The 11,561-nt window shown below is 38.3% G+C and overlaps 1 protein-coding gene across 1 annotated transcript in view; it reads right to left on the minus strand.

Moving 5' to 3' along the window:
• Positions 1 to 1,193: 1,193 nt before the first annotated feature.
• Positions 1,194 to 11,561, minus strand: part of mtf1 (metal-regulatory transcription factor 1) — a 20,466-nt gene continuing 10,098 nt past the window's right edge. Inside the window, exons 4-11 of the mRNA XM_053631897.1 lie at positions 10,670 to 10,801; positions 10,268 to 10,341; positions 9,915 to 10,048; positions 9,339 to 9,416; positions 8,149 to 8,251; positions 7,489 to 8,057; positions 5,413 to 5,470; positions 1,194 to 5,239 (exon numbers count right to left, since the gene is read on the minus strand). Coding sequence (XP_053487872.1) covers positions 4,830 to 5,239; positions 5,413 to 5,470; positions 7,489 to 8,057; positions 8,149 to 8,251; positions 9,339 to 9,416; positions 9,915 to 10,048; positions 10,268 to 10,341; positions 10,670 to 10,801 — 1,558 coding nt within the window. The 3' untranslated portion in view covers positions 1,194 to 4,829. The remainder of the gene's footprint in view (positions 5,240 to 5,412; positions 5,471 to 7,488; positions 8,058 to 8,148; positions 8,252 to 9,338; positions 9,417 to 9,914; positions 10,049 to 10,267; positions 10,342 to 10,669; positions 10,802 to 11,561) is intronic.

Below are 11,561 nucleotides of genomic sequence, written 5' to 3' on the forward strand. Positions count from 1 at the left end.
ACCGTAGATGAATTACTTAGCGACATACTGTCTGTGTCCGAAATGGCGTACTACCCCCCTACACAATAGACGAAAAGCAGCGCGCCAGTATGTCTGAATTCTCACGATGCAAGAAACAGTAGGTGAAAAATACGCGGATGGTGTAGTGCTTCCGGTGAGATTTTGCAGTATGCAACCGATAGACACTACGCGAGTCAAAATCCCATAATGCAACGGGACTGGTGCGGACGAGCTCAGAAAAAAATGCGTCGGCTCTTTTTAAGTATTAAACCTTGGTTAAACAGGACTTGTTTAACAATACCCAAATAAATAGTTAACTTGTTTACGGTTTAAACAAGAAAACAGTTGTCACAGGGTTTGAAACCTTTTTTGTGATCTCCATCATGCCTGAGCCGGCCAAGCTAACGGTAACGGATTTACCTCAGCCTGTTAACCCCGCCCACATTACATTACTAATTCAGTTAACTTTCCTGATGTGCATTTTGCCGTTAGTGCGGTTGCTTTAATCTGGTGGTCCCTTAAAATTTGAGCGTTTATGATGACGTCGAAGGACACATGACATTGCCAACATGGCAGATGTAGTATGTCCGGGATTGTATTCATACTACACACACATACTGATTAGTGCGTACTGTTTCAACGGACGTGCATCACATGCAGTATGCACTGAGTACTCGATTTCGGACGCAGCCACTGTCGGCCGTCGGCGCATGCGTGTTAAAACATCCAGTACATCAACACGCTACAGGCCGCAGTGAGGCAACCCGTAAGAGGCACGTGACACGTGTAGCCAATGAACTCCACTACATAAAGTAGTCTAATTAAGCTAACAGATGCAATTTATTATTCGGAAGTACTGATGGCGTCGGGCGCAAGTAAGGAACATGACTTTTTACTAAAATAAATAAATAAATAAATAAAGAGAGGAGAGTTTACAAGATGTATTTGCATCGACTGTTAGAAGTTATACTGAACAAATGATTCTTAATCCAATAGATGAATCCAAAGAGGGAGAGCTGACAGATCCTCCTGAAGTGCAGGTGAGTTCCTCTGTCAAGAGCTCAGACTTATTTCTTGGACATAATTTGGAAGTCTAACTGCATGTTTCAGTCCCCAGCCAATGTTGAAGCTCTAGGTGAAAACATAGCGTCCATAGAAGAGAAGATTGCTTTATGTAATATGATCGTTCAAGATCTCTTAACTATCCGGAGAAAAGTAAAGGTAAACTGTACCCCAATCTATATGAATGTAGTTTGATTGCCGGACCAGCTGACTACTTTAATGTGTGTTTATTTGCAGGAAAAAGGCCTTTGTGACGCATCATTTCAGGAACAAACTAATCAAGCTGACTTTACACTATGATCAATAATTTAAGTCGAGACTTTTATGTAAATAACGAATAAAATGACGTGAAATGTACAAATAATGGAGACAAGCCTGTGAAGATTTCACTGATATATTGCTTAATTTAGTTCAAAAAGTTAGTACTTTGCCATAATACTTTATACAAAACAAGCATATGAGAGCATTTTCACATTGTACATTCGTTAAAAATACAGATCCTTTATATTTTGTCCTCACACTTTGGGTATCAAAAGCAGGCTGTTGGAAGCATTTTTGTCTCCCTATCTTGTCACCCTTTAAAGTTTGCTCTGATATTTTTATTTTTAAAAACTTTTTTACAACCAACTGCATGCTACAATGTTCTGCTTTTATCTGGAAAACAAGGTTAACTTCACAATCTAAGCAAATTGAGATTTGGGAGAAAATTAGTATCTAAAATACACAGCAGTCTGTATTAAACATCTAATATGAGAACTGAAAGATGAACTTGGCAGTTTATTGTAATTGACCCATTCCTATGTGAAATAACTGATCTCACAGTTAAATAATAATTTAGGATAAAATGGAGTATACTGAGTAAGCTTTGTTGACTCACTGGATTCCAGTGTTGAGGGAAAAACCTGTTGAAACCAAAATTAAAGAGGAGGGGGAAAAAACCCATGGACAATTACAATTCTTACAACAGAATTGTATTACTTAGGGGGGGGGAAGACATTTCCCCTTTGGATAACATGCAATAATGTTGGGGCACCTCAAACTTTCAGTGGAAGGATGACTGTTAAAAGATTACAATGCCCATACACAAGTCAGTCATGTTAAATAACAAGCTTCAAATATAGCTGTTGACTAAAGTAGGTCTCCTTTAATGACCAGATATTCCTGCTCCCAGTAGCAAGGCTTGTGTAGTATATTTACATATTAATTTCAACTTAACAGAGTTGATTTGCACTAGTGGTAACTTGCATAACGACAATTAAATACTGAAGCAAGGTGTTCTTTCACTCAGTATTTACAAAGGGAGCTGAGGTTTGGTTGAGGGATCTGGGTTCATAAAATACACCAACATTTAAAAAAAAAAAAAAAAAATTTTTTTTTTTTTTTTTTTTGCATAGATTAATTCTACAATGGTTTGGCCAAAATTAGTGCTCACTCTGCCTTGACTAATTTTACAAAACAGTACAACACAAAACCTTATGATTTCAAATCATTCCTGTTATTGGACCCCATTTGAGTAGTGACAAAAGCAGCCTTTTCATTATGCTGATCATGTAAAATCTTGCAATCGAATGTTTGAATTTTTCCAAATACAATGTGAACACTAAATAATATAAAATAATAAACCAGCACACGGACGTGCAAAGACTTTAATAGCTGTAGGTTCTTCATAAATTTTGAAAAGGTCAGAAACTGTCTGTGTTAAACTGTGACAGTGTGTATTATGACTAAAAAATAACTGGCTGAAAAAGTCCTTAATCAAATTTAGGTGACATTTAGCCAAATTTCTCATCCTTAATGTCATGTAATGAGAAATAGTTTGTCACAGTTTGTGAAGTTTTGTTGCAAGTCCTTTCATAAAAAAAAAAAGTAGCAGCCCAAAAGCTACACTGTATCAAAACTGTAAGGCAGTTTCCTGAATGTGGGTAATAAATACAGTAGCCATTCCATGCCACAGTGCACAATATGTTTGTGTATTTCCTGTATTAACCCAGGTGCCCCCCCTGCCCCAGGGAAAAAAAAATACATATACATTCCAAAATCTACTGCATGGTGAATTGGTGACGGGTGGGTTGCAAAGGAAACAGGCAGTGCAGTGTCATGTCCTCCACGTCAAACCCAAAGTGTGATTACCCCACATAGTTCTATACAAAAATACAAATACAATCGAAGGGCTTAAACATTTTGTAATTTCAAAACACACAACATTTACATTATAATAAACTTATTAAAACCTCTACAGCAGTGGTGTATAAACTGGCTTACTGGTGCAGGGAAGTTAACTAGACATTCTCTTGATTATCTAAACCTTGGCTTGGTAATGCACAACACGCATGTATTACACAACAGCTCAAGCTCTTACAGTTCTGCTGCCATTTGTATGTATTTTCAGGGACAGACTGTATACCTCTGCTTTGATTTTCTATATCCCTGAGCAGGCCACGACAGTGAGACTTACATGGGTCTAAATAAAGGAAGAAAGGTCAGAGGCCGAAATCATTTCAGTAACAACAAAGCAGCAACAAGGCTGGAAATTACCCAGCCTGACCTGCAACCTAAAGGCAAGAAGAAGAAGAAAAAGTGGCTGACACCACCAAACAAACAAAGACGAAGAAAATAACTTGGTCCACCAAGTTAAAAAGTAGGCTATTTTATCGAAAATATGTACTGCATTGATTTAATGATAGAAAGGATTTTAATAAATTAACATCTAAAAATTAAATTAATGTTACAGGCAGCCAACCACAAACACCTATCATTTACACTTAAAAGCAAGTCATTTCTGTTGACAGAAACTGCTTCAAGATACTTTAGAATCACATTTCATGGGCTACTGTAGACTTCCTAAATAAATTACACATAAAATACTTTTCATAGCACATGGCAAGTCCTGGATTTGAATGACTGCAGCCTGAAAGGGCTTTATTATCTATCCAGGGGGCCCGATATACCAATTACGCTTACATGCAGTACATTCTGGTGAATGACGTGAACAATATTTCATTTTTCTATTTTCAGTGTGACTGGTCAACATTTGGTTCTTGGTGGATAGTTCTCAGTGCATTGAGTTCTTGTCAATCTATGACTGGCCTGTACCTTATAAAATTTCCTATTCTATTCCAAACTAGGCTAAGTAACTTGATTCATAACAAAATGTTACCATCTGAATAATTAGGATTTATAATATTGCTCAAGTTTTTTTTAAAAAAAAAATCTGAGTTAGTAGATAGTAATTATTTGATTCTTTGCATTTTCAACCACAGCCACATGTCCAAATGTTTTTTTTAGTCCGTATACTCCCTTTCTCTGATATGCTACAGGGACTGTTAGAGTCGGCTGAATAGACCATAGCACATCATGAGAATGTCTGGTAGGACAATTATTATACAGTGCAAACAGTGAAGCAACTTCAAACAAATGGCTATTACAAACCTCTGTTTTCAGTAGGGACATTTCCATAATCTGAAAGTGCACAAATAGCACAGATCTGAATTAATCAGAGTGCACTGTGAGTAAAATACTAGCTAAAAATTCACATGTATTAAGCAGCCCATGTCCGGAAGATCATGTTTTATATAACAAGTAAGGCCAAAGCTGATCATAGATCATAGCCTTCTTACACTGGGATGTCTGACACACATGACCCCTGGTTTACACAAGATACCCTTATGAATCAGACTTTAACTGCATAACGTTAGAAATAATGGTGCCAATAAAAAAAAAAATTCAATGCAAAGAAATGACTGAGGGGGTTTAACCCTCAACTTCCTCTAGGTGGTGGTGTCGCTGTTGCCCTCACCCAAGGAGAACTCATCAGCGACCATCAGCAGTGCCTCAATGTTGGCGGTGGTTTCAGGGCTGAGTAGGTCCACTACATCCACATTGGCCAGGCTGTCTGAGGGAGAACTGGACACCATTGCCTCACCGTGGAAAGTCTGAGTGGAGCCAGAGGAAAGAGGAGTGCTCACCTTGGTGGAACAGCAATCTGAAACAGCAAGTGTCACCGAAGGAGTTGGAGGTGGTGGAGATATGTCTTTAGGCTTTTGCTGTGAGGGGGCAGCGCTCTGACTGGAGCGCCTTTCTTTAGCTGAATCTCTGCAGGCACACTGACATTGGCATGCCTCTTCCTGCTTAATGATGATGACTGGGAGACTAAGGCCAATCTGCTGCACAGGGGTCCCTGAGGCAGAACAAACTGGCTCATCACATACACACACACACACACACACACAGTACCTACTGCTCTTCTGCAAGCATGCATTTCCATCCTAATAAAAACTTATATAAATCAAGTGTGGCATAACACTGCAATGCACAACTGAAACATCAACATTGGATGCAATTTAATCGTACCTGAATGCCCTCCTACAGGTATGGCTGTTGTGAAGAAGACCTTTTCCACTTTTGGGCCCTAAGTAAGAGAATGCATAAGAATACTTGGAATAAAAAAAGTATAATTAGAAAAGCAATTAATGTTTTCAATTTTGTTAGGCCAAGATCAATCAGAGCCCATTATTGGATATCTCTCTCTGCTACTACACTGCAGGGCCTTGGGTGATTGAATATGGAAACCACAAAACTTGGAAAGTGTAAGAAATCTGGTTATGTTTTTACTGAATCACTCCAGTGTTGGAAACGGGATGAAACTAGAAAAGAAGAATTTTGATTAGACTTTGTCTTTAGACATGTCTTTCCAATCTCAAGATTTTTACATGAATTTTGAATGCGTGTCACAGTCCATCCATCCATCCATCTTCTATACCGCTTAATCCTTTTCAGGGTCACGGGGAAACCTGGAGCCTATCCCAGGGAGCATCGGGCACAAGGCGGGGTACACCCTGGACAGGGTGCCAATGTGTGTGTCACAGTCGTGTATTTTAAATACACTGTGGTTCCAAGTATGTTCCATGTAAACATGTTTTCCGTTCTTTCAGTACAAGAAAATGTCAAAATTGTCTGTACTAATTGCACATAAACTACATACAGTGGTGTTGAGAGTTTGTGAACCCTTAAGAATTTTCTATATAATCTGCATAAATATGACCTAAAACATAATCAGAGTTTCACACAGGTCCTAAAAGTAGACAACAAGAACCCAATTTAACAAATGAGACAAAAATATTATACTTGGCCATTTATTTATTGAGGAAAATGATCCAATATTACTTATCTGTGAGCAGCAAAAGTATGTGAACCTCTAGGTTTAGCAGTTAATTTGAAGGTGAAATTAGAGTCAGGTGTTTTCAATCAATGGGATGACAATCAGGTGTGAGTGAGCACCCTGTGTTATTTAAAGAACAGGGATCTATCAGATCCCCAGGAGTGGTCAACCAACAAAGACCACTACAAGAACAAGACGTGGACACAAAGGTCACACAAAGTAAACGAGGGTAACCTCTAAGCAACTAAAGGCCTCTCTCATATTGGTTAATGTTCATGATCATGAGCCCACCATTAGGAGAACACTGAACAACAATGGTGTGCATGGCAGGATTGCAACTAGAAAGCCACTAATCTCCAAAAAGATCATTGCTGTCTGTCTGCATTTTGCTAAAGATCACAAGTAAGAAAACTATTAGAAAAATGTTTTGTGAATGGATGAGACCAAAATAGAACTTTTGGTTTAAATGTGAAGTGTTTTGTTTAGAGAAAGGAAATCAGTATTCCAGCATAAGAACCTTATACCATCTGTGAAATATGGTGGTGGTGTTATCATGGTTTGGGCCTGGACACCTTGCCATAATTGATGGAACAAAGAAATCTGAATTATACCATCAAATTCTAAAGGAAAATGTCAGGACATCTGTTTGTGATAAGAATCTCAAGAGAAAGTGCACCATGCAGCAAGACAACGACCCTAAACACACAAGTCATTCTACCAAAGAATGGTTAAATAAGAATAAAGTTAATGTTTTGGAATGGCCAAGTCAAAGTCCTGACCTTAATCCAACAGAAATGTTGTGGAAGGACCTGAAGAAAGCAGTTCATGTGAGGAACCCCACCAACATCCCAGAATTGAAGCTGTTCTGTACTGAGGAATGGGCTAAAATACCTCCAAGTATCCAAGTAATACCTCCAATGTACAGGACTGATCAACAGTTAGCACAAACATTTAGTTGCAGTTATTGCTGCACAATGGGGTCACACCAGATACTGAAAGCAAAGGTTCACATACTTTTGCCACTCACAGATATGTAATATTGGATAATTTCCTCAATAAATAAATGACCAAGTATAATTTTTTGTCTCATTTGTTTAGCTGAGTTCTCTTTATCTACTTTTAGGACTTGTTTTAGGTTATATTTATGCAGAAATATAGAAAGTTTACAAACTTTCAAGCATCACTATAAAAGGCAGTAAAAAGGCAATTTATTAGTATGTCATGTCTAAAGGATTCCCAGTTAATTACAGACTTGACTTGGTTCTAACCTGCTGTTCAGGATTGTGCTGTGCATTGGCAGCACTGCTGAGGATCCACTGCAGATTCTGGTCAGACATGACAAGGCTGGGCTGCATGAGGCCCTGCGTAGGAGCAATGGTGATGGTGGGTGTGGGCGCCAGATTGGCACTGCCTGCTAAAGGCACTGTGCGCGTTACTACTGCAGCTGCTCCTGTGCTGATGGCTGATGCAGGACTTGAGACGCTGGCCACTGTCGGGACAGAGACTGGTAGGGAGCCGTCAGGTGCTGTGGGCACCACTGGGGTGTAGTGTTGGGTGGCAGCGGGTGCAACTAGAGTGGGCACTTCTGGTGTTTGTAGTGAGGTATGGAGGAAAGAGGAGAAAGTGGCAGACTGTGGAGAGGTGTGTGTGGAGTTGTTGGTGGATGTTGCCTGGCAGGAGGAGGAGCCAGGCTGTGTGGAGTTCTCTAGGACAGGAGTGGTGAGTGAACTAGAAGAAGAGGAGGATGAAGGCATCTGAGAAAAGGGCAGGAGAGTGGATGAATCTGTCACTGCTGCAGGCGGTGGCGTCTCCAAGCCAAAAGCCTCCACTAGGTTGTCTAGAAAGGCAGAAAAATGAAGTAAGACTGTGCTGCCATGCTTGATACCTCTGTAACACATACTGTCTGATTAATTTTGTGAGGTACTTGCCAGATGGATGTGGGTCATCTTGACTAACATTGTCTTCAGGGCTCTGTAACATCAACTCGAATATCTTCACAGGAGTGATATTATTCAGATCCAAGTTCTGAGACTGTAACATGTACATAGTGGAGTGAGTGACACTCACAAAACACAAGGTCAAAAGGTTCAAATATAACAGGAAATTATTTTTTTACAACTTTATATCATAAGTATACTTGCTTATACTTTTCATTTGTGATTATGACTTACTTTTAGATATTGATAGTTGTATATCAATAGTAATTTTAGTAGTAATTTTAATACTTTATTTAGTACAATTTATTTAATAACCTATTTAATAAACATTAACTTAATACTGACACAAAAGAGAGAGAGAGAGAGAGAGAGAAAAGACCAGACAACCTAGAGGAAACCTACACGGAAACAGAAACTCATTGTCATGCACAAACAGTGACTTGAGCTCAGGATTGAAACAGGGACCCTGGAGCTGTGAGGTGGCAACACTGCCCCCTGCTGTAGGGATGTCACAAGAACCGATACTTTAAATGTAGCCTAATGTCACTAACAATTATTCACATGTTCATGCTTTTAATAAATCTTTTTGGTCTGCCACCATATCAGTGAATTTAAACTAATGCTTGCATTCAGAGTATAAGCTGTGTGTGCGTGCGTGTGTTTAGGAGTGCATGTCCACTCATTGTCAGACAGTGTTAGATAACTATTATCCCCCCCCCCCCCCTTTGCTAGTATCAGCCAGAGGAGGATGTCCTCCAGGAGAGTTTTTTAATTTTATTTTTTAAAAATTTTATTTTTATACCACACTGTGGTATCGACTTTGGTATCGAGTATCGTGTACTTTTGGTGGTATCGGTACCGACTACTAGATTTTTGGTATTGTGACATCCCTACCCTGCTGTACATTTACACTGCAAAAATGACATTAGTAAGCGAAAATATTTTGAATATAGTCGAATATATCTAGTATTTTCACTTGCCAAGATGTCGTCCTTATTTCCTTAATTTGTTAACTTTGCTGATTGATCTGGTGTAAAATATTAAACAGGTGATTGATTTTTCTCAACATTTAATCTATCAGTCACAGCACTAGCCTTCAGTGAAACTTAAAAAAAACAAACAAAAAAAAACAAAACAAAACAAAACAAAAAAACACATTTATAGAGCTGACAAACACTCACATTGTTGATATTTTCTCGAAGCTCAGAGTCTGTGGAAATGAGGCTCAAATCACTGAGGCACAGTGAATGATTTGCATCCTGTAAAAGAGCATTCACTAATCTTAACCAGTGATAGACACCATCAACAGAATCCATATGATAAAACAGACGTGTTAACTGACTGTACTTTTTTTTATTTATGAATCTTTATCTATAATGAAACATCCTGCACTTTGGTGAGTTTATAACAATCCAAAACATTCTTACAAAAGTGGTTTTAACTTTTATTTGATTTTTGTGCCAGCAATGGCCAAAATAACAACTGGTAATAAATAATCAAATAAATGATTGGATTGGATCTCAGTTGCATTACTGTGAAAAGTCCAGACATTGACATCGAGTTCTGCATTTTGCAACAGTCATGCAGATTTTGATGACATTCAAACAGCACAGAGTGTAATTTGACTACATGAAACAATATCACTGTGTCAAGTGTGCCTTTTGGGGGTTAATCACTAAAACACCAATACTATCTACATATTTTGGTTAAGAAGGAAACGAAATTTGTTCACTTCGCAACAAAACCAAGTGACCCACCTCTGACAGAGGATGGCTGAAGCTAATTGGGTATGAAGGGCCCTTATCATGGCCCCGAATGTGACTCTTCAGACTGTACTGTGAACTAAATGTCTTCTCACAGCCATCACTAGGGCAGAAAAAGGGCTTCTCTCCTGGTTGGGAACAAGGAACAGAGATTATAATACACAAAATCTAAATTTTCTGTTTAACTAGTGTTAAAATGGGATTAATGCAGAAACTGTAGCATTATATTCTGACTGTGACAGACTGACAGGTCAAAAGACCATGAAAAGCACAATGCAGTGAGTAGTATTATGAGTGGCAGCCCATTTCCCTTATTCAAAGTCAAATGATGAAACATTATATCTTACCAGTGTGTGTCCGCACATGTGTTTTCAGGTGGTGACTAGCAGCGAAAGCTTTACCACAGCCATCATGGTCACACCTGCAGTAAGGGTGAAATGTGTGCACAGATGACTAAAAATATACATTCAAATCTCTTCTTTAAATTATGCACATTTGCAACTTGACCAATGAACAATATTTATTTCTACATTCTTTTTAATCATCATTCCCATCAAAATGGTAATTATAAGATAGTGATTTCTCAGACAGAAAAACCAAACAGACTTTAAACTGAAGGGATATTGTAGAATAAATGAGATAGATAGATTGATAGATAGGTAGATATTTATTTTCTAAAGAAGAATACCAAGGCAGGAGAAAGTTAGATCCTGGTAAATCTGTAAACACAACATGACAAAGTAACCCACCGAAACGGCTTCTCCCCCGTGTGAGTACGAATGTGCTTCCTCAGGTCACTGAGAGTGGTAAAGTACTTTGTACATCCTTCTGATTCACAGTTAAATGTTTTCCCCGTGTGCAGTCGCTGATGTGCTTTCAGCCTAAAATGAGACAGTGAGAAGTCACAAGATGTTTACTAAAATTAAACATATAAATATTAAAGACATGATTTTAAACGATAAATATTTGATTAAGACTACAGTTTTAGTCTAAAACATAATCAAATGAATGTGCAGTGGAAACTTGGTCTCACAAACAATTATGCAAGTCTTAGGACTAAAACTTAGAGGCTAGTGTTAATCCTGACACCTGTCTATAAGTACTATTCTTGATTATTAAAAAATAAAATAAATTGAAAAAAAATACTTTCAATGATGAACCATGTCATTTGGGCACAGTGGGCCAGTCATGTGAACTTACACTGACACAATCTCCTGTCACTTGCAAGTGTGAAAGCAGGATAACAGAACTTATTTGACCATAGCTGTCTGCAACCTTCTCTGTGACCTTGGGCTCAGTGTTAATCAAGAAGTCTCTCAGACAATATGAGGCCACCAGAGTCATTTCTACTCCCCTGTCTATATGAACTACAAGAGAGTTATGACATGTAGCTGTCCCGTAGCAGAAGTCCTATCTACAGAATGGCTCAAGGACACATGAAACAATGCTCAGGGGACAGTAAATAGTAAGGGTAATGGATTTGATTTTGATTCAGTGTGCCACAATGTGATTATAAATGGACTTTTTATATATCAAGCAAATATCAAGCTGCATAAATGTATTTTGATTTTATTTGCTAGTATAACTCTATAGCTCTTATAATAGTCCAAGTCTTCTGCTTCTTTTAAAACAATATCATTT

The sequence above is a fragment of the Ictalurus furcatus genome, chromosome 1 (assembly GCF_023375685.1).
Source record: "Ictalurus furcatus strain D&B chromosome 1, Billie_1.0, whole genome shotgun sequence".
In the NCBI taxonomy this organism is placed as follows: domain Eukaryota; kingdom Metazoa; phylum Chordata; class Actinopteri; order Siluriformes; family Ictaluridae; genus Ictalurus; species Ictalurus furcatus.